General features: G+C 29.1%; 2 protein-coding genes across 4 annotated transcripts in view; both read right to left on the reverse strand.

Annotated features, from left to right (window-relative positions):
* Positions 1-992: 992 nt before the first annotated feature.
* On the reverse strand, positions 993-8,064 carry LOC122632579 (serine/threonine-protein phosphatase 6 regulatory ankyrin repeat subunit A-like). The gene is made up of 17 exons (XM_043819551.1): positions 6,763-8,064; positions 6,469-6,676; positions 5,986-6,110; positions 5,648-5,908; positions 5,374-5,566; positions 5,091-5,280; positions 4,768-5,014; positions 4,513-4,627; positions 4,135-4,451; positions 3,868-4,060; positions 3,645-3,809; positions 3,178-3,536; positions 2,928-3,082; positions 2,535-2,813; positions 2,206-2,447; positions 1,973-2,102; positions 993-1,877 (listed from the first exon to the last, which is right to left on the reverse strand). Exons 2-17 carry the CDS (start codon positions 6,493-6,495, stop codon positions 1,765-1,767), a joined length of 3,111 nt encoding a protein of 1,036 aa, XP_043675486.1. The 5' UTR covers positions 6,496-6,676; positions 6,763-8,064; the 3' UTR covers positions 993-1,764.
* An 88-nt stretch (positions 8,065-8,152) lies between these two features.
* The window catches only part of LOC122632580 (cGMP-dependent protein kinase, isozyme 2 forms cD4/T1/T3A/T3B), a 47,571-nt gene continuing 31,319 nt past the window's right edge, over positions 8,153-24,404 (reverse strand). For all 3 annotated transcript variants that reach the window (XM_043819552.1, XM_043819554.1, XM_043819553.1), the window contains 8 exons: positions 10,827-11,046; positions 10,672-10,735; positions 10,387-10,559; positions 10,102-10,248; positions 9,278-9,724; positions 8,599-8,898; positions 8,452-8,514; positions 8,153-8,349 (listed from right to left, as the gene is read on the reverse strand). In XM_043819552.1, coding sequence (XP_043675487.1) covers positions 8,184-8,349; positions 8,452-8,514; positions 8,599-8,898; positions 9,278-9,724; positions 10,102-10,248; positions 10,387-10,559; positions 10,672-10,735; positions 10,827-11,046 — 1,580 coding nt within the window. In that variant the 3' untranslated portion in view covers positions 8,153-8,183. The remainder of the gene's footprint in view (positions 8,350-8,451; positions 8,515-8,598; positions 8,899-9,277; positions 9,725-10,101; positions 10,249-10,386; positions 10,560-10,671; positions 10,736-10,826; positions 11,047-24,404) is intronic.

Genomic DNA, 24,404 nt, shown 5'->3' on the forward strand with positions numbered 1-24,404 from the left:
TAGTTAAGCGACCACGCCATTGAAATATATACAATATAAATACGTAAATCAAATAAAATTCTCATATGACATCGTTATACACTACTTACATTTCTAATATTACTTGAATCTTCTTAAATGCACGATATAAAAAGAAGTATAAGTACGAGTGATGATAATGATAAGAAGATCTAATTGATATTCTATTTAATTACTTTGTTTAATATACTATCGATAAAAGGTATTCTACGTGTTGATTAAAATCAGTGCCAAAAAAAAAAAAAAAAAAAACAAAATGATATCAATCGAAGTACTATTGGAAGCATCTCTTCAATTCCTTAAATATAAACATGCATTTGTCATACCTAACTATTACATTTTAAGGTCCGATATTCATTATTAGGCAGTTTAAGCTTCACTATAAATGACTAAGAAAATAGCTGAATATTTACTCCTATATCATATTGTCCTATTATATATGTACATAGTAGTCTGCATTGATGAGATAGTCCCATTAATATGAATAGACAAACATTTACAATAGGACCAAATGCGTTATAAAAAATTGTCTTTGAGATTCCGTCGATATTTATCATAGTGAGTGCTTTGTTCATTTATTTTAGTAACAAACATTTTTATGAGATTCTAAAGAAAAAATAAATTTATCATCGTTTCAAAAAGTTTTTCTTAAAGGCACAGCAAATATACCATTGAAATTATTAGAACGAGACTTAGTAGGTATTTTTTTTTTTTTTTTTCATTTCTTTTGGGATACTCTAGATAAATAAATTATATATTAAAAATATTTTTAATGATATAATAAAAATAAATTTGATTTCTCTATTTTGTAGAATCGTACATTCTGACTGCATTCTATGACAGTGTAGTTCACTTTTGTTTTTTTCAACAAAAAACCAAAAAAAATTTTTTTATTTGATCTATTTTGCTAAGTATAGGCGATAATACACATGTACGAAATAATCTTATTATTTTACAATTTCTGGCAGATCTTATTCTTTTTCTTTCTTTCTTTTTTTTTTTTTTTTTAATGCGTTATCAACGTTTCCGTTAATCTCAACAACACTGCCCTTATGTCACTTGTAAATATACACGTTTGATAAGATATATATATATATATAGAGTAATTATCATATATATTTTTTTTTTTTTTACTTGACAATCGATAATAATTTTATCTAAAAATTAGGAAAATATAATAACTACTTTAAAAAATATTTTCTTATTAGCCAAATCTGGCACGTGATTAGCTTAACCCTAAACTAGCCGTTTCAAAATTCTTGAACTATTTAAACCATTTGACAATATAATTGCTTGGTTTTGCTCGTATAAAATGTTGTTTTGTAGGATATTTTAGAATTATTGTTTGTACAACGCATATAAATTAATTCTTATTAATGCTTGTTGTTATTCTTATTAACAAAAGTTTTATCGTCCGAATTTTAAGACATAATCATTGGTGTTTCTCTCGAAAAATTAAAGAGTATTTGTATTTATCAATATTTACTATTATCAACTATGTATGAAATGAGTAAATTCAATGTTTTAATAAGGTAAATGCGGGTATTGTCATGATCATTTTTTTTGTTTGAGGCTAACTATCACATCGGTATTGCCTACTTTCAACAACTGGGAGAGGGGTTATTATGCAAAAATTGAAAAAAGCCAACAGCTTGCCCAAAGTAGTCTGGCAGTTTCAATGTCGCCATGAATAGAACCAGCATTTATATCTTGATACGCTTGATGGTCTAAGCGTGTTACCTGCTGTCAGTAGAATTCTGAATCTGAACTGTGTTGTGAATCTCCACTTCTTCCATTCAAATAAACTTCTGACGTTTGTTGTATAGACGGTGAATGTTGTGTTGTTTCCCAATGTTGACCTAAACATAAAAAAAAATAAAAAATAAGAAAACAAAAGATGTCGATTTGTTATATTTCGTTAATATCAAATTTCTTTTCAGATTCGTAAATTTACCATGAGCAGCAAGTATAGTAGCCAAACAACGAGCTACCGCTGGACTTGGAGCACATGCAAGTGCTGGCGTAAGACCCTCAGCGTCTATAGCGATAACACTTGCTCCTAATTCGAGTAATTTTCTTGTTACCTACAAACGGAATAACCCAATGTATTTATCGTTGTTAATATCATAAGAATAAAAATCTATGTTACAACGAAATCGTTAATTTCGATAAATCCTATATCCTTACCCTTACGAGACCATTTCTTGCTGCCAAGTGCAAGGGTGTTCTCTGTTGTTTGTTAGTCATATTAATTACTGCTACACGTTGTTGTTGCAATTGTTGAGTATTTTCTAAGCAACTAATTGAAGCAATCCAGTCTAAAAGAAGTAAAGCAGCAGCGGAATGACGTCTTTGACAAGCTAAGTGCAACGCTGTATTCTTATTGGCATCAACGGCACGAACATTCGCTTTCCACTCGAGTAACAGTTCTATTATTACAATAAGTTTTATTATTACAAATAATTGTTAAACAACTTTCTTTCTTTTTTTCTTTCTATTACTTTACAAACAATTACCGATTGCATTGCATTGTCCATTAACAGCAGCGCATAGAAGAGGTGTCCGACCGTAATGATCCAAATCTTCGAGCCCAGCCAACTCAGGTCCAACAGAACTTAAAATGAGTCGTGCACATTCAACCGATCCTGCACTAGTAGCAACGTGTAAAGGAAGTCGACCACCTTGTGCATCTCTCAAAGCTGCAACTGTCTGTCCACCGAATTTATTTATCAACAAATCCAAGCAATGCGCTGAATTTTGATAAGCGGCACAGTGAACGGCAGAGAAAGGATTACCTGAAAGTACAAAAAACAATGTTCATATATATATATATATATATATATATATATATATATATATATATGTCACGTTATCAATAATTTATTATTTCAAAGAAATACAATGCATACCCTCTAAAGAATCAATAACATTTTGTTCTAAGAGATATTCTACACAATTAGAATTTCCATTGTAACAAGCCCAATGAAGTACTATGCAACCTTGATCGTCTTTTAACGTCGCTGCCACTGGATCAGCGTTAATTAATGCAGCTAAAGCTTTCAATCTATCAATATAGATTATAATAAGCAAAAAGAAAAAAAAGGAAGAAAAATACATGTTAGATATCTTAATTTTAATCAAAAGCTTACATATTTTTACCTTCCACATGCAGCAGCTAAATGCAATGGTGTTTTCCCATTTGTATCCTGAATAGCAACACGTGCCCCATGTGATAACAACAAATCTACCAATTCATGATCTCTCGCATTGACCACTGCTCGAAACAATGGCGTATGTTTATTCATATCGGGTAAGTTGCAATCTGCATTGTATTTCAAAAGTAAACTTGCACATTCTGTTCTACTATTAGCTACAGCTAATGTTAAAGCTGTGCGTCGTTTTATATCGTAACGATTTATTACACTTATATCTTCTGTTCTTTCCAATAAAAGTTGTAAACATTTAATATGACCTGTAGCTGCTGCACAGTGTACTGGTGTACGTTTAGTAATAGAATCCTTCGAATAAAATAAATCGACATTGCATAAATGTTACATAAGAGGAATATAATCTAAAAGGAATCGTATAAAGAAGAGATATCTATATAATAAATTATTATAACTTACTTCAACTGAAACTGAAGCACCACAATTTAATAACATTTGAACACATTTTTCATGACCTTTATAAGATGCTAAATCTAATGGTGTTTTACCAGTACCTTCTTTGATATTAGTATTTGGAAATAAAGGTAATAATAACCTTAATATTTCACCATGACCATGATATGCCTATATGAAAAATGATTTTGTATTCCTTGAAACTTAATGATGTATTTTTTTATCTTACCGCAAGATGTAATGGCGTAAGTAAGGGTAATTGTGATTCCTTCTTGGGAGCAATTGAACCTGGTAGTGTAGCTTGTAACAATGATTCTAATGCTGATTGATTACCAGCAGTTACTGCATAATGTATAGCTGTAAATCCACGTCTGTCACCTACTTGTGGGTCTGCTCTATGTTTTAATAAGTATTGCACACACCTATAGAATTAAAAAAATATATAAAACAGAACTGAATATACATTTTTTAATGATAAATAAAACAAACTACTAACTGTGCACAAGAATTTGCCGAACAATTTGTTGCTGCTGCAGCTAAATGAAGAGGTGTAGCACCATTCAAATCTTGAGCATTAGAATCACTACCAAATCCAACCAAAGTAAAAACACAAAAGTAGTGACCTTGACCAGCCGCTAAATGTAAAGCTAACTTATTTTCGTTATCAGTTAATCTAAAATTAGCTCCACTAGATAACAATAAGTCCAGACAAACTACAGAACCCTTTAATGCTGCCAAATGCAGCGGTGTTCTACCTCCTAAATCCTTTGAGTCTATAAGTTGACTATCAACTTGCAATAATTTTCTGCAAACCTGTTATGAAGATAGGGTAAAGTATAATTTAATTACATTGTCTAATTAAATAAAGACTCACTTCTATGTGACCCGCTAAACAACTGAGATGTAGAGGAGTACGTTGAGTCGTGTTACGGGCTGCAGGTGATGCTCCATATTCAAGTAATGTTGTGGTTAAGCACTCGTGACCAAACCTTTGTTTATAATTTAATATAATTAGATTAAGAAAAAAGAAAAATATATATATATAAGTATAGAAGTTAAATATTAGTAAGTACAATTATCAATAAAAAATTAATTTAAGAAAATTTAGAAGACAAATCTTTTTTCGTACCAAGCAGCAATGTGTAAGGCAGTATTTCCATTTTTGTCATTTATATCAGGCAAAGCACCTGCATCTAGTAAACTTTTCGAACGAGTAAATCTTCCATGAATTGCAGTCATGTGTAATGGCGTGCGTCCATCTGCAGACTGAACATTTATTCTTAATCCTGCATGAAGTAACATTTCCAAGCAGTGAACACCATGTGTACTAGCAGCAGCAATATGAAGAGGTGTTTGACCTTGATAATTTATAGTTTCTAAATTAACAGAATAGTATAAATTAGTAACATGGTACACGAGCGAAACGAACACGAATGTAATATAATTACGTACCAATATTAACACCACTGACAATGAGTTCTGAAACTGCATCTACATGTCCATTCAAACAAGCAATATGCAAAGGTGTATTGCCATATACATTTTTGGATTCTATATCTGCACCACCTTTGATTAAAGCGTGCATGCATTCAACGTTACCAGATGCAGCAGCTGCGTGTAATGGAGTATATAAATCGCGATCCTTAACACATGAAAAAAAAAAAAAAAAATAATAATTCTAATAAAAATATTCAGATACTTTTGAATAATGAAATGTAATTGAATTATTCATTACTTTAACGTCTACATCAGCTCCCTTTTCAATTAGTAATTTAACAATTTTCTCATAACCCATATATGCTGCAAAATGCAAAGCTCTTCTGTCTTTTTTATCAGCTGCGTTTACTACGCAACAAGCTTGAGTCAAACATTCTACCATTTCTAAATGACCATTATACGCAGCATGATGTAGGCTTGTTCTTCCACCCCTACAAATGAGTACAGAAGTATTAAATAAATTATTCCTATAGATGTACAATTAGTTGTAAAATTTTATAAGCAATACAAACCTGTCTGTTACGTTTATATTTAACACATAAGGAATCATAAGTTCTACACATTCTACAGCATTATTTGCAGCTGCAACATGTAGAGGTGTTTGCCAACTTCGATCTCTATTGTTTACATCTGCTTTATACCTTAACAGTACATTTACTACGGAAGGCTTGCTTGAACAGCAAGCTCTATGTAATGGTGTTAACCATTTTTTATCCTTAATATTGACTGATGCACCATTTAATAATAAAGTTTCTACAATATTTTCATCTCCTCTATAAAAACATTTACAAATTATATCATATCTTGAAAAGGTTCAATGAATAAAAGAGATATTGGAAATGATACATACGTATATGCTGCTGCATGCAGAAGGGAACGTTGTTCAAGATCTAACCAATTAATGTCCTCTTGTCTTGATAATAATGCACGTACCTCTTCTACATCCCCGTGAAATATTGCTTGCAATAACGGAGGCTATAAATAAAGAAATTATATTCGTGATTTATATGCTTATCCATAATGGCATTTTATTAAACGAATTGAAATTAAATCGAAATTCTATTAAAATGTCGTTCACGTTGAGAGGTTAATTGGCAAAATATAAGACCTAAAAAGTAAACAACTGAAACTAATAAAACTTAATATTAAAATATCGGAACAAATGTAAATATCTATGATTTAATTCTATAATAGATAATGTTAAAAACTTGAAAGAAATATGTATTTAATGTATGACACATAAACCTAACCTATAAAGAATGCGTGTAATATTAAAAGACATCAAAATGTATTGTACTAGATTATGTTAAATTTAACGAAAAATAGAATTTACCCCGTCACGTAAATCATGCACGTTCATGTTTAATCCTTTTTGAGTTTATACCGATACTAGAACGCTTATAAAATCATAGTCGCTGCATCGTAGACAAATGACATTATCCTGTGAGTCATACTAACGTCCGTGCATACTTAAATATTATACATGTATGCTTTGAATATAGACATGTCAATTTGTTTTTTTTTTTTTTTTAAATCGTTTTCTGCAAGAAATAAAAATTTACGTAAAGAATATTTTATCGATCTTTTCTCAGCTTGATTGAATATATTTTCTTATATTACCTCTTACCTCTGTAAATACTTCTAATGGAATAAATCGATATATTTATAATAAACGTCCTCTAACAGCAAGGTATCACCGTTCGAAATGTATTTTTAAATTAGAAAAACCAATAACAAATATATATTTGATATCTGTTTCTTCTTATATTTATTCCTCTAATTTATAACACATTTGTAAGAAATCTATGTTACTTGCTGAGTAATTATCTGTATAAATAATCATAAGAGACATCACAGGCAGTGAAAGGATGAGGAGTACTCCTCTTGTACTACTTTCTTAGATAGTATTTTTCTTTTTTTTTTTTTTTTTATAACGCTTTTACAGTATTTGCAACGACCTTCTTCGTATGACGTATCATACAAAAAACATGCAAATTTATTTTCTATAATTTAAAGGATAAGCTTTCAAACAATATGAAGACAATAAACTATATATATATATTCTTTTCTTTCCATTTTTTAACAATCAACAAACTTCTGAACTTTTGTACATAAATTTTAAGTAAAATCGATAAATACTTGATTACTAAATATTTTCGATATCTTTAAAAATTCTATGCTTTTTTGTTGATAAAATTAAAAAAAAAAAAAAAAAAATAATAATAATAATAATATTAATAATTGAACAAATTTAATATCATACATATCTAGATGAACTTGAAGGAATTTTATTGCGCAAAACAAAGAAACTTTGGATAATAGAATGTTATCTATTTAAGATCCGATTAAAAATCAACAGCACAGTGTATTCTTTTATAATAATGTTGTTATTGTTATACTAGTTTTAAGTTCTATAAGATGGTATGTACATACAACTTGTACGATCGGATGAATTTACATTGGTAATTATTTTGTTATCTAGGTGCGCGTTATTACATTGCAATGCGTATGAACTTACTATTTATAAATATTTTTTTTTTCTTTCTTTCTTTTTTTTTTTTTTTTTTTTTGATAAAATTTGTTTACAAGTCGATCAGAAAAAATATTTAGTTTTTTTTTTATTTTTTCTTTTTTTTTTTTTTCTTTTTTATAAAATCGTTAAAGAATTCATTAATATGAATTTGATTGAATCTGAAATTGAACTAAATTAAAATCATAAGAATTAAAGTCTAATGTAATTCGATAAGAATCATTTGTCCGTGCAAAAGATAGACGAAAATTTATGAAGAATAAATGCAGATGTTATCGTTTTTTTTTTTTTTTCTCGTTTAATAGTGTTAACTATAGAACGATTATAGTGATTCTTGTCGTCATCCACGGACGTCAAACGATTCCTAATACATTCCAGATTATCGTTATAAATCCCGTTAATATGGCTTAATGTATTACGAAATACTCTTGTCAAAAATTTGAACATATTTTTTTTTTTTTTTTTTAATTTTTTTTTCTCTCTCTCTCTCTCTTCTCATTCGTCTTTATAACGTTAAATTAAAAATCAGCGTCCCATCCGGATAGATCGTCTGGAGGCGCTGGATCGTTGTCTGGTGGGTATTCGTCGAAATTAGAAGTATCGATAGGAGCACGTATACGAGGTCTTATTGGTGGATCTAGTGTACGTAGTCGTAGGCCTTCCCAATTGAAGCCGTCGAACCATCTAAAAAAATATAACGATGAAACGAAGGAGATACGAAATTAGAAGAAGGATTTTTTAACGCAACGTTGACATAGAATTTTCTTTCAAAAGATATTTCATTACTTGTGCTTTTGTATTTCGCTAATGCCTCCTTTCTGATGGCCAAGCCGTTCCGCCGGATTGTCCCTGCAAAGTATAACAAATATTTCGTTGAATTCAATTGATCGTTGAATTCTTATTTATATGCAACGAACGGTTATCGACGATTACCTGCAAAGTTTTTTAATCAAGACAGAAGCGTTACGTGTTATGATCTTCGGAAAGTCGATGGTATCGATGCCTTTTAAAATAATGTTATATGTTTTCATTGGATCAGAACCGGTGAATGGCGGCGCTCCAGTGAGAAGTTCAAACATAAGGACACCGAGGGACCAATAGTCGGCGCTTATGTCGTGGCCTCTATTGAGAATAACTTCCGGTGCGACATATTCTGGCGTACCGCAGAATGTCCATGTCTTTTTTCCATGATCCAATCTCTTGGCAAATCCAAAGTCCACGACTTTAACGTAACTTTAAGGAAAAGAAAAAAATAAAAAAAAGAAAAAAAAGGAACGAAATAATTATTACGATACGACTCAAAGTTTTTCTATTCAATGATAATTAATAGTTAGAGTCACGCGAGGATACAATGTACGTATGTATATAACGTAAGAGTTCAGTGAAAGTACTTTAACGATAATTTATTATTGTAGGTCTCCCACGGATATACTTTATTTTATGTTCATCATGTCTATAAGTCATGACACCTTTACCATTTGACTTTCACTGGACGACGTGAGATACTTAGGAGAAGAGAGAGCAATCTATGACCGATAAATGTATAGCATACATATATATATATATATATATATATATATATATGTATGTATGTATATATACATATATTTACCCTTCGTTATCCAATAGAAGATTCTCCGGCTTGAGATCACGATAAATGATATTTCGTGAATGTAAATAATCGAAAGCTTCGACGACACAAGCAGTATAAAATCTTGTAGTGGGATCATCGAAATGTCCTCTGTCTCTGAGAACAGTCCATAGTTCTCCTCCTAGACATACCTCCATTAACATATACAAATACTTGTCGTCTTTGAACGTTTTGTATAACTTGACGATAAAGTCACAATTAGTTTCATTCATGATACGTTTTTCCGACATTATATGTTGTTGCTGCCTCGTTTCGACTATCTGTGCCTTTTTCATCTGTTTTAACGCAAATGCTTGAGAACTGTCATCACCAATTTGAACTAATTCGACACGGCCAAAGCCACCAACACCGAGGGTAGCGATCCGTCGTAGATGGTGCAATTGAACGTGTCGGAACTCCTCGTCCAATCTAAATAATTGCATATAAATTAAATATTATATATGTAAATATATACATATATATATATATATATAATCGATATATTATTTACATTATTATCGTATTATCGTAGTAAAAAATTAGCCTTTAATGTATCTATTAATCTCGAGTTTAAAAATACATTTGACACTTACTACTATTCCTCGTACGTTTTATTTTCCTATCCAAAACGCAAGCGTGAAATAACAATTATAACAGCATTATCATCAAAGTCGCAATTAAACGATAAAAATCGATGGATTTTTTTCTTCTTCTTCCTCTGTTTCTTTTCATTTTCTTTTTATATATATATTTTTTTTTTAAGGAATATAAACAAAAATTGTAGGATGAAAATTGTCGACACTGACCTTCGTCGTTCCACGAGTTCATCTTCGTATTTCTTCCGTATCTCGTCCAAAGGAGAGATTAATTGATTGAAAGTTTCACGATCTATGACTAAACAAGTGACACCATCGACATCGTTTGCGATGATGTTAGCAGTCCTCAGGTCGTCACTGTATATATATCGAAACACGTGTTTAGAAAATGTTCAAGATTATGAAGACTTTGTATGTATATATATATATATTGTGTGTGTATGTGTGTACGTTATTTAATAAACATAAACAAAAAAATCGATCCGATGTGTTTACCCTTGCAAAGCTTTTTCACCGAAGAAATCACCACGACGTAATGTTCTAATAAATTTATCTTCTATCGAATCCTTTTGCTTCATAGTAACACGTACTTGTCCTTTACTAATAATAAAGAAAGTATCACCCCTGGCACCTTGTCTAACTATATAATCACCATTGTTATAGGTAGTCTACACAAAAAAAAAAAAAATAATAATAATAAAGAAAATGAAAGAAGAAATAAAATTAATAATCGAATTCTTTCAAAATCTTCAACATAAATTATTCATAGAAAGTACTTACTTCTTCTAAAACGTCAGTAATTTTTGTTAAAGCTTCGTCAGGTAAATTCTTGAAAATAGGTACACTGAAAGAAAGAAATAAAATAATAATAATAATAATGATGATAATAAAAAAAGAAAGAAAAGGTAGAAAACGTAAGTTCTTATTTTATTTACCTCTTTAAGAAGTCGGTATATTCTGCTTGTTTTGTGAGGCCTGTCCTCATCATAATAGTTTGAAAACTTTGTCGATCTATGGCCCATAGTCTACAATCAACTGCAGCAGTTATCGTTGCTGTCCTTTTGCAATTGTAAAGGATTGCTAATTCACCAAGAACCTTGCCTGGCGTCAAATTGCTTAGGTACTTGCCGTCCCTCGATACTTCAACTTTACCCTCTGTAAAAGAAAAAATAACAAGACACTTCGTCATTATAGGACGTAAAGATTTTTGCGAATATAATTTCTGTTCTTTCTCTCTTTTTTTGTTTTCCTTTTTTTTTAATTGATACGATCTATAGAAAATAATTATGTACCTGGTATAAATAAGAACGAGAGAAATTAATTGTTATCGTCGTTCTTATAAAATCTTTAACGTTGTGATAAAAGGTAAAGAAAATAATTGATAAGAAAAATCTAGGAAGAATAATAAAAAAAAAAAAAGAAGAAACAAAAAAAAAACAGAAAAGAAAAGAAATAACCTAAGATACGAAAGGAATTCGTTGATTTCTTTTCAATCTGCATGCGAGTCTAACAACTTTTAAAGTAAAAGTCGAACGTCCAGTGGCATTTCAAATTGAATGTACTAAATTTATTTTGACGATCGAATGCCTTGGAATTTCCCGTATGTCGTTCGAGATATCATTGATAATAGTTTATTAATTTTGATTAAAGCGAAAGGCTAGGTAATGCTAAACGCTCGTAAGTTTTTTGTTTCTCTCTCTCTCTCTCTCTCTCTCTCTCTCTCTCTCTCTTTTTAATTGAACTCGCGTATAAATTTTCACGCTAAAAAGCGATAATTTATTTTTTTGTGTTTTACTTTTTTATTTAATTTTTCTTTTTGTTTTAATACATTTAACACCGGAAAAATGAGCAATCATATCTTTCAGGGGCAATCTTTGTAATTAACAATAGGCTCATTCAAGAACGCATCCGGTAACCTGACTGACTTTCTGCTCAGGTACTAACCATATATATATATATATATATATATACTAACCATATATATATACTAAATATATATATATGTATGTATGTATAACGGAAATTCATCGTATTATATGTGATGAAATGCGAGCCATTAAGCGAACGATTAACTAATTTGTACTATTATTAAATACAAAATATATCAAGAGATATCTTCGGTCTCGTTTAATCGTTAATACTTACATTATACGTTTTTTAGCTATCGTTGATAAAAAAAAGAGAGAAAGAAAAAAAGAAATTTTTTTCAGAGAAAACTAGTATCGTAACAGAACCGATAACTATCTGTAATTTTTTAATGATGATATTGATAAATCATAATATAATAAAACGAGGTTCGATATAGCGAATGCATATTTGAAAATCTTAGAAGATTATTCTATATTGAATGAAATACTTTTTCAATCAAATCCTTTCAGTAATTATAGATACATTTATTACGATATGCGTTAACATACTTCTCACATAGTAATTCTTTTTATTCTTTTTTTATTTTTTTTTTCTTTATTTATTTATTTATTTTTTTAGTACATTAATATATCGTAATATTTAGATAGGTTCGATAAATAATCCTTGTATAATAACTGGTCAATATGGCATTTCCGTGAGTTATAAAATGACCGGAAAGACCACTCTCGATATCCTTTTAGTAGTTAATAATTATACGATAACGTGATACTTACAACCTTGTCTAACTAAGAAAACTCGGAGTTTATAAATGAGTCATTGAAAATGCGTTAGTAACGTTCGGATTTTACTTTCACTTATAGAAAATTCAATGGTCGCACTCGATGACCTTCTTATTTTTAGAGTCCAAAAATATCATTAGTCACGAGTTGAACGTGAATTTATTGATTCCTTAAAATCGATGCTAAGATTCTGTAAATTCGATAGATTTAAATACTAAATCGTAATTAATGTAATTGATCATCGTAATTTAACTTTCTTTGCTTTTATTTGTTATTACACGGATAGATATAATTCATTTCTTTTTTTTCATTTTTCATTAATTATTATGGGGAATTAAGATTTTCATACGATTCCAAAATAAAAGGATTAATCATGCAGTAAATTTATTATATATTCGTCGTGCACTGTATTATTAATTTAAAAAAAAAATATAGAAACGGAAAAAGAAAACAATGAATATGTAACATTTATTGCTTGATTCATTTTTAATTTCATTTTATTTATTTATTTGTTATATATAATTTATTAAAATAATATAATTGTAAAATTGAAGTAATTATGCGTTTGAAAATTAAAAAAAAAAAAAAAGAAAAAGAAGAATATGTCCAATTATTTTAATAATTAACAAGAAAAATATAATAATTCGGTAAGAAAATTTAATTTTACGTATTATAATTTTACGTAGGTATAATATGCGATTCAACGGTCAAGTTTCGATCTCGAAACTCGAACGAGAGATTTGATTAATTATAAATAAATAAATAACAAAAAGACAGAAAGAGAAAGAAAGAATAAAAACCTGAAAACAAAAATAACAAACAAACAAAAACTGTCACGATATTACGTTATCTTCCGTCATGGATCTCGTAAGAAATATAACGAAAAATATTTTATTTCTTGGAAGGAGAGATCAGGGAAGTCGTACCGAATGATTGGAGCGTCGAGAGGTACATAAACGTTTTTTACTCGACGATAACAAGAAGCTTTATCGTTTTACTCGCTTCACGGATGTTGGTACGACGTTTGTTTTGCGGAAGATACGGATTCCCCTTCTCTGATGTTAGTCTTGTCTGTCGCAAAATTACATGATATTTCATGTGTCGCGTTGACGAAAAAAAAAGACGATGACGTTAAAGAAAAAAAGGAGCAAAAACGGGGGAGAGAGAGTGTGAATGAGGCGAAGAAAAATCAAAAAATAAATTGATCGTATATCGCGATTTTTGTTTGTTATTTCGTACGAGGATAAGAGAAAAAAAAAAAAAAAAGAAAAGAAAAAGAAAATTAAAAATTAAAAAAAGATATAATTATATAACGTGAAAAAAAAAGAAAAAAAACCTTTCTAACCCGTACTTGATAAATATTAATCTTTGATCTATGAACGAATATAAACTTTATTAACTTGCACTTGACAAATGTTAATCTTCAGTGGACTATTTAATAATTAATTTTGCGACGAAAATAAATTGTAAGAGAAAAACAATTAATAAATAAATAATAAGAATTATTATTTATTTTTAAATATAGAAAATATTACATAAAAATTTTATTTAAAAGTAAATAATAGATAATGTGAATATTACTTGTACATACATACATATGAACATATATATATATATATATATATATGCATAGGTTTAAAATTATATATAGCGTTATAAAGACAGATAGCCAGACAGACAGACAGACAGAGAGAGAGAGAGAGAGAGAGAGAGAGAGAAGAGGAAGGAACTAAGCTCGAACGATCGGTCACATTTGAGATACCATTTTGAATCGGTTGATACGATTTGCACGTTCGATGAAAAAAATAAATTAGAAGGAGAGATACAGAGAATAAAAAAAAAATATATATAAAGAGAAAGAGAGAGAAGGGAACACAGTCGACGACTGCATTCATTGTCCCGCGAACGTTGTGCTTTCACTTCCTCGCATATAATGTATCGAAGCTAAAGTCCACGTTAGTCACGTTATAAGTCCTCGAACCGGTTTCCAATCGATTCGAAGATATACTAAGTATTTCTTTTTTTTTTTAATTCTATTCTTTATTTCTATTTATTTCTTTTCATCATCTCAGCGTCCTCGATTATCATCATCATCATCATCATCATCATCATCATCATCATCATCATTATCATCACCATATTTGAACGATATGAAGTATACCTACTATACTATATAATAATAAGTTCACGATTTTGCTTAACGAAAGAAATAATGTTACAACAATGACATGATGATTCCGTTCAAGTTTCGCTTGTAATAGATGACTACAGAAAGCAATGAGCCCGTTAATAAAAGTAACTCTTTGTCTGTTGAGTTAAAAAAAAAAAAGAAAAAAAAAAAAAGAAAAAAAGAATGATCGCAAATTAATCGTTGATTATATTTCATTGTTAAGGAGATTTTAATTATACTGCAAGTAGTCAATGTCGTCGAGTAAATGACGAATTACGAAATTATCATGAATTAGGTATACCGAGTATTTTTTCGTAATAATAATAACGAATAAAGAACGTCTAACGTAGATCATTAAATACGATGAGTTTAACGTCTTCTTAATAATACGAATCTTCGACGATGATTCTTTCTTCGTTTATTTACGATCACTCTACGAATAATAATCATCGTGGATTTTTTAAATCTCTCTTTTTTCATACTTCCTTTTTATTTATTTATCTTTTATTCCAAATTATACAGAAATTATTAATTCAATCGTACGTCGAAATCTATTTATTTCATTTTATTCACTATTTTATTACTATTTTATTTTATTTTATAAATATTTCATTATATTCATTATTTTATTACGTCAGTCGTAACAAATATTTTTTATTTAAGAGATATTGATTCTTTCTGAAAAGTATAAATCTCTCAAATAATAATAATAGTAATAATAATAATAATAATAATAATAATAATAATACAAATAAATAATAATAATAACAATGATAATAATATGTAGTAATAGTAATAAAAAGATAAAAAAGAAAATATTCTCACGAATAAAAGATGCTGTTGCCGTAGTTAGGTTTACATAATACAGTAGGAGTATGATATCGTCAAGTAAACAAAATTTTGTTGAGATATCTTTATCTTTCGAGTATATCACTCGTGGTACTCGTGTTGCGAACGATGCACTTTTTCTTTATACGTCTGTAAAGTACAAAGAGCTTGTCCTTGTTGGAAGAATAAAGAAAAAAGAGAGAGAGAGAGAGAGAGAGAAAGAGAAAGGAGAGATAAATTCATTTCGATGTTAGATATTATTAACTGTGTGAAATAAGTTATATAATTTTATATTAACGAAATAATTAATTATAATTTTATAGTAATAAAAAACTTAAGTATTTGCAAAGTTTAAATCTTTTTAATGTATTTAAACGAAAGAAGATATTTTGATCTTGATTAAAAAGAAAAATCAAAGGAAATTCATTTGAGCCTGAAAAAAAGAAACTTCGAATAATGCTAATAACAATAGACCAATTAGGATAATAAATCCAATTATCTAGTTTAATTCGCATGAATTGTAATTAAATACTCGATATGACAATTAAGTTCTTTTCTTACACACGAATATATAAAAACTTAATTAATGTCGCTACTTTGTGCATCGCTATTTATATAAATATTTGTATTTTTATTTTCTGATTTTATCGAATTTACATATATACATATATATCTTTATTTTTAACATTCACAGATATAGGCAATTAATATAAATTTATAAATTAATATAAATTCAAATATTTAAAGATTAATTACGATAATTAAGTACGACGATGACGATGTAAAAAGTTTCTTCTACTTTCTTTTTTTTTTTCCTTTTTTTTTTAAATATTTTAAGAAAGAACGATTTGATGATAAAGTATAAAGTTTTTCTTTTTTTAATTTTTTAAAAAAGTACATCGAAACAGAAAGTGAAGATAAAGGGAGGAGTATTCGAGAAAGAGAAGAAATAAGTGATATACAGAGAAAGGAAGGGACTCGAGAGGTATTAGTTAGATGGGATGTGCCTAGCAGGGCAGCCATTCGTTTGCCTACTTATCCTATATCTCGTTTCGTAACTTTCTGACACGATTATACCGCGGCCGCCACCGTGATCTCGGTTTGCGCACTTGTCCCAGTTTTAATACCGCTTCTCGTCGTCTCTTGCGAAACAGGGATTCTCATTTCGTCCAGGAAGCAAGCCAAGAACAAAGCAGAGCTCGAAAGTTCTTCGTTAGCGAGTTTGTGTTCGGATTATACGTAAAAAGAAAAGAAAAGAAAAGAAAAAAAAAAAAATTAATTTTTCGTGGTTCTTTCTTATTTTATTTTTCTCATTTAATTAATTAATTAATTAATTATTTATTTATTTATTTATTTATTTTCTGATTTTCATATAATAAAATCATACGAGAATTTTTCAAACATTTCTTATGTTCGATGCAAGCGATTTCGATTTCGAGTAAAATAATTTTTTTCTTTTGTCTTTCTATTTGTTTTAAAAACGATGGAATATATTATAGCTTTAAATTATTAATTATATTAATTATGAGTTAATTAAAATTCTTATCGTACACTTACGAAGTCTTCGAGACGTTGATCGTTAAAGTTTAATATTTAAATTGATATCAGTTACGTGTACCTCTGAGCGTTAAAAAAATTAATATATTTATAAATCTACGAAATGAAATAAATAGCTAATCGGAAAAAAAGGAAATTATATCAATTAAATTCTTATTCGTGTAATTACTTCTTTCTTTCTTTTCTGTTTTACGTACTTGTGAACTCGTATAAGCATACATCTTTTTTTTTTATAGATATCAACACTCATAAATCTCATATGTAGGGTATACATATGTGCTTAAGCAATATGTTATCAATCAAATAATACTATACGTATACAAATACTTATTAGTATGCTATATCCAAAATTTCACATATATTATTGGATTGACCAATAAGTAATATCCAAATTTTTAATATAGAATGATCCGAAAGTTTGTATAAATTGATTTGAAAAATCGATTACTCCTTTCCGAAACTTTTTTGCTCAACTTTCTTTTCTCTCTTTATCTCTCTTTAAATCGTAGAAAAAACTTCTTAGACTTACAGTTATTACAAAAAAAAAAAAAAAAAAAAAAAAAAAAAAAAAAAAAAAAAAAAAAAAAAAGAAAATGTAAATTGTACAATTGATTTTTTTCTAATCAATTGAAATGTTTGGACTCGTTTAAAAAGCTTTTCATGGACTATTAAAAATTTCGTCATTAATTACTTATCGGTCAACATCACTAGAATGAAATCCACATTTTTTCAATCTCGTTCTTAGTAACAAAAAAAAAAAAAAAAAGGAAGGAAAATAAAAAATAAAAAAAAAATAAAAAGAGAACAAAAAGAACGAGTCGGCCTTTTAATGTTAGTTAAGACCTTTTAAAGATAGGAAAGTAGACAACAGTGCTATGTTAATGTTAATGTATGTATTAACCGTATATATCCTATCCTATCCTCGAAGCGTGAATCACGAAAGTGGAGAGAAATCACGAAACGATAAAACTCGGCTCGAGTCCACGAGTCAGAGAGACCGGATCGTGCGAAAGCTTTTAAACTCGACCCGTTTGAAAGCGCCAGTAACTGTGGCCACGATCAGTAAACATATATACATACATACGTACATACATACGTACATATATACATACATACATGACATTTCTTTAAGTGCCTAAGAAGCGAGCTACGATCGCGGAACGATAGTTCTGTAGAATCAATTACGAAACCTACGGCGCGTAACTTTCGAAGCCCGTTTCGACTTACGAAACTCTTTCGTGGCTAACTCCTACGAACAATGGAAATCGATTGGAGCTTTTTATCTTGCGAACAAAATTCCCTATTGCGTAAATAGGATATTCTCTTTTTCTTCTTCTTCTTCTTCTTCTTCTTTTTTATCTTTTTTATTCTTTTTTTTCTTTTTAATTTATTTTTTTACTTTTCTTTTCTTTCTTTTTTTTTTTTTTAAAGATTGAAATTCGATGAATTTATTATTGAAATGAGAGAATATATAAATTGTGAATGATTGTGAAAGCTGAGTATGAATCAAACATATACATTAAAGTTAAATTTATCATGTATCTTTCTGTTAAATCTTTAGATGTTACAACAATGTAGAATCACTTCAATATATATATATATATATATTTTTTTAAATATATATTCTTGTTAAATCTATCTGTAGATATTATAACAGTGTAGAACCATTTAAAATGTGTATGTGTATGTGTATATGTGTGAGATATTTAGTGTGTAGGCGTAAATGGAAAGATAGAAAATGATCATGTTTCTAATAGAGTATAAATTAAGAAGGTAAAGCCTAAACAAATATTACAACATCCTGATGATATCAGATGATTCATATGATTGCAAACTAATATGAGTTATTAACTCACTTTTCCTTTTTCTTTTCTTTTTTTTTTTTTTTTTAAATACTGATTCCAGAACTACTCTTATGTATAATATGTAACGTAAAATATTTTCACGGTGAAATCAGCTTTACTTCACAGCTTATCGAGATTATTTTTAAATGAAACACGAAGATCGAGAAAAAAAACCATAAGCGTCGCAAGTTTGCCGTTAGTGTGTAGGTGGATTAAGTTTTTTTTTGGATAAAATACAAGTAGAAAACAAGGACACGGTATTAGCAATTCCTGTGGTGTAAACGAAATCCAAAAGATTATTTTAATAACTTAATTTTTTTAGTTGAACTCTTATTTTTTGTAAAAACTCAACATAATTGATAAAAATATAAATCGTTCCTAAAATCGTAAAAAAAGTGATTTTATTTTTAAAATAATATTATCTGAAAAAAAAATATATATATATATATATACAGATGTAAATATAAAAGAATAATTTCGTATGTGAAACGATTCTATCTTCAAACAAACAATATACAAATCATTGAATAAAACTCTATTTATTTTAATAGAATATCTTTTTATTTTAAATGTCCATTTAAAATACGTATATGTAGATTTCGTAAAGAAAATAGTATGTAAACTAATTAAATAGAAATTTGAAAAGTTCCGAATATGTACATTCATAATTATACATTTATGTAGGTACATATACATTATGTATGTACAATATAAAATGAGATTATATAACTGTTTATCTACTTCGACATTTATATTCTTAAATAAAAATAATATATTCTAAATAAAAAATCTGTCAAAATGCAAAATTATTCATTCGATTATTTTACTCTACATATACATATATAGGTATGTCTACAAAGATATGTAAATTATCGTCATCGTCAAATTCGGACGAATGCATACTAATAAGGAAATAAATTTATATATATATATATATATATATATATATATATATATATATATATAAAACCCGCATAGATTGCGAAAATAAAATGTAACTGGAAACTTTCATTTCTCTCTTCTCTTTATTACGAAATATTTTCGTAATCGTCATTCGTTCTAAATACGATTATTTCTCGAAGACAACATTGAAATTTCTTGCTTCTATATATCTCTCACTTAATAACATGAAATAAAAATCATATTTGAAAATCAAGTTCTTACTATCAACTCGATCGGCTTTAATTTTTTGCATAGAAGAAGCAACGTTTACGGCAAGAGTGAAAAGCGTGTCCGTTGTTAGACAAAAATAATTACTGTTAATCGTATTTATGCGTGTATAATTTTTACGAGAGCATAAACGAGTAAGTCGTAAAGGAAAAAAGAAAAAAAAAAAAAAAAGAAAAAGAAAAAGAAAGTTTTACTACGAAAGTATCTGTTGTGTTGTTATTTACAACGAATAACACGGATAAAATTAATGGTTATTATCTTTTATCGTGATCGAACGAAAATACTTATTCGGAATGTTAATTTCGTCTATTCGTTCCGCAAGTATTTACTATATTCGGTACATTACTATTTTTGTTATAGTTATCTTTCATACTAATTATTCTCTTACATGACACGTTCTATTAGCATAACCGTAAAAAGAGGTCATTACGAAAACGAAGACTTCATTTTATCTGTTATATCTTTTTCCCAAGCTCTTTAGAAATGAGTTCATTAACAAAGTAACAGATTCAAGACCTAGAAAGAAATAGAAAAAGAAAGCAAAAGAAAGAGAAAGAAAAAGAGAGAGAGAGAGAGAGAGAGAGAAGTATACAACTGTAATGTATAATATAATATTAAAAGATAAATAATATAAACAATAGTAATAGATCGAACGAAAAAGTATAATTTTTATATACTTTAATTAATTTACATAAGAAACCAATAAATGTAGAATAATAATACGTAATAAGTTAATATAATAATCACGTAAGAATAATTATTAATGTTATAATAATAGTAAACAATTAATTGAAAATAAAATAAAAAGAAAAACATTTCTTTTTCTTTTTTTCTTTTTAACTTTTCTTTCCTCCTTTTTTCCTTTCTTCTTCTTCTTCTTCTTCTTCTTCTTTTTTTTTGAAGATGGAGAGAGAAAACGTCCTTTTAGGTCTCTCTCTTTTTAGATTTAGAATACAAATTTTGAATAAAGATTTAAAGTAAAAAGAATCCATTTTCTTTTCTTTTTTTCTTTTTCTTTTCTCATTTTCTTTTCTGGAAGGGGGGAAAAAAAAGTAAAAGAAAGGAAAGCCGTACGCCCTCTTTTTTTATCCCTTTCTCTCTCTCTCTCTCTCTCTCTCTCTCTCTCTCTCTCTTTCCCACACTGAGAAGATATCCTTGACACTCGGTAGGTCGCGAGGTAAGAAGAATTTTTACGAGCTGCTGGCGATACGAAAGATCTGACAGATGTACGAAAAAAGGACTAAAGAAAGAAGAAAGAGGGAATAGAACGTTGGCGTGCTATACCTGACCCGGGAAAGACCTCGAGAGGAGAGTTAGTACGGTGCTCGGAGCGAAAAAAGAAAAAGAAGAAGAAGAAGAAGAAGAAAAAGAAGAAGAAAGAAAGAAAAAGACGGACAAACGAACAGACGAACAGTAGACGGACAGACAGACAGACAGACAGACAGACAGACAGACAGACAAACAGAAAGAGAAAGAGAGAAAAACAGATAGAAAAAGAGAGAGAGAGGGAAAGAGAGAAATTCTTTCGAAGTCCATCCGGTTCAAGTACTACGTAAGTACATACATAGAAAAAGAAAGACACGTATACGTTCTTGTATTAGCTCTGAACTCGTGGTTCTGTTTTATTCGTAAGTGAAGTTGAAGTCTCCTGTAAGAATTGCATATAGTGTATAAATGTATATGTTAAGGTAAAGTATGTGCGTACAAAGCTTGTATATACAACGTTAGAAACAAATATACATATATACACGCATATATATATATATATATATATCATACGAAACTCATATAAATGCACGAATATATATACGTCGGTTAGACGTTCTAGCATGACGATATAACAGGACAAAGAGTTTACGCCTCGCATACGATAGTTCTCTTTTTCTTTCTCTCTCTATCTCTCCCACTCACTCTTATTTTACTATTCCTTCTCTCTCTCTCTCTCTCTCTCTTTTGTTGTACTGTTCTTTTACTCTATCCTTTATATCTTTCTCTTCCTTTCTCTCTCTCTCTCTCATTCTCTGTCTGTCTCTCTTATTCTTGCTGTCTTGTTTCTTGCCTCCCACTTGGGATGGTTTTATTCGAGAGACAGTCACGTAACTGAACTCCCGCTTAGTCGTTCTAGCGGTCCTCTTATCGTTCTAAGGCCGGGCCAGTGATCTCGTTTCTATCCTGCTAAGAGACACGACGAATGAACGAGAATGATAGTAATAGTAGAACGGGATCGGACTCTACTATTCAGGGAAACGTCACTTTCCAGAGAACGGAGACGATTGCATTGACGGTAAAAAGATATCTTTACGTCATCGCGACCCTGGGCTTTGATTAAAAGAAACGAGAAAGGAAACGTAAATTTTATTCCCGTTTTTCTTTCTTTTACTTCTTTTTTTTTTTTTTTTTTTTTTTTTATCGAACTGTACAACAATACGACACAAAACGGTGATACTTTGTAATACTTTCTCTTTCTTTTTCTCTCTTTTTATTATTTTGTCTTTTATTAATTCGTTGAAATTTTTCGCATATTGTTTCATCGTTGCAATTTCTTCGATCGTTCAATCATCAAACGTACCAATCTTTTTATTTGAAATAATATTGAAATAATATTCTATACGTGTTTGATATTTTCGTTAAGTGTTTGAGAAAAATATTCGAAACAATGTATATCGTATTAAATACGTTTATATATGCATATATAAATTTATAATTTATATAAAGTTTATATATATATATATGATTTTCATTTATAATTGATTTACAAAAAGAAAGCCAAAAAAAAAAAAAAAGAAAAATAAAAAAAGAAAAGAACAATTTGTAGATTTTTCTCAATCAATCTCTATCTAAATTTTCTCTTCGAATTTCCAACGACAGGATCAATTTGGAGTCTTGAAAAAATCATTCGCAGTAAATAATGATTCGTCTAAATCGTCGAAGAATAATCGATGCTTTCACAAGAATATCACGACTACGATTCTTTATGACGAATAAATCGATAAGCTCTCTCTCTTTCTCTCTCTTTCTCTCTCTCTCTCTCTCTCTCTCTCTCTCTCTCTTGAATCTATGGACAACCTACATACTTCATTATTAAACAATTTACATTGGCGTGTTCACAATTCAACTGGTCATGGCTCTTGCAATAGTCACGTGAATTTATATATATATATATATATATATATATATATATATATAAAAAGCAAAAAAAAGAACCAAACAAAACAAACGAGAAAGAAAAGAAAACAAGATTAAACTCGATCGTGCGCTGCGAATTTCAAAAGACATAAGCCAATCTTACAAGAGATATAAATTATAATACAATCGATAATCCCATCCAATGAATTATAATCGGCTAATCGTTATCGATAATGTTTCACAGCACGTGAGATTAATACGATATCTCACATTATAGTTCTTTAAAATAACTATTTTAATCCTCTTATCCATTAGAATACCTTGTTTCCTAGCTAATACGAAATATTAGACGATCGATCGTATTGATTCTATATTTAATTATAAGAAGTTAGATAATAACTTTCACTGGTAGTCGATCGAGTTACGAGTTAAGTTTAAAAGTCTTTTAAAAGCGATTAATTATGCTTAATACCGGGGACAAGAGGGTTGTGCTGAGGATAGAGGGTAAAGGATAGAGGAGAGGGAGGACAAGCGTTTGTTCGACGTCGTATAGCGTGACCAAATTTGCTTCGAAGCATGACTCGAATTACAAGGAATTCCGCACGACAGCTGCAAGAGTTACTGTCAGTTGCATCCTGGCCCCTTTTAAGGATCATTCATCTATCGAAAGCAGGCAGACGAACCTTTTTCCGTCTACCACATGCTACCGATGATATTTTAACATCTATTGTTAACGAAACGTGTGAAATTTTCAAGATATCGTTATAGTTTCAATTACGACGACAATTTTCTTCGTCTTTTAAATCATTCTAGTTGGAATTATGTACGTACGTATACATATTTAGATATAGATTATATTGATGATTTATAAATAGAAATTATCTATGTAATTATTAATAATTATGATACGAGAAATGTTAAATAATCAATCAAGTTCTATGTCGATTTTATTTGATCATAATTCATTGAGAAAAAAATAATGGCGATGGACCTTATCTCGATAGTGATTTATAAAGACAATTAGATTGATATAACTAGAAATAAATATCTTTTAAATTCGTTAATATAATTATTAATAATTACGATATTAAGAATGTTAAGTAATAAACTTTATATCGATTACAATTGAATATAATTTATTAAGAAAAAAAAAAAAAAAAAAAAAAAAAA

The sequence above is a fragment of the Vespula pensylvanica genome, chromosome 10, assembly GCF_014466175.1.
Source record: "Vespula pensylvanica isolate Volc-1 chromosome 10, ASM1446617v1, whole genome shotgun sequence".
NCBI lineage: Eukaryota > Metazoa > Arthropoda > Insecta > Hymenoptera > Vespidae > Vespula > Vespula pensylvanica.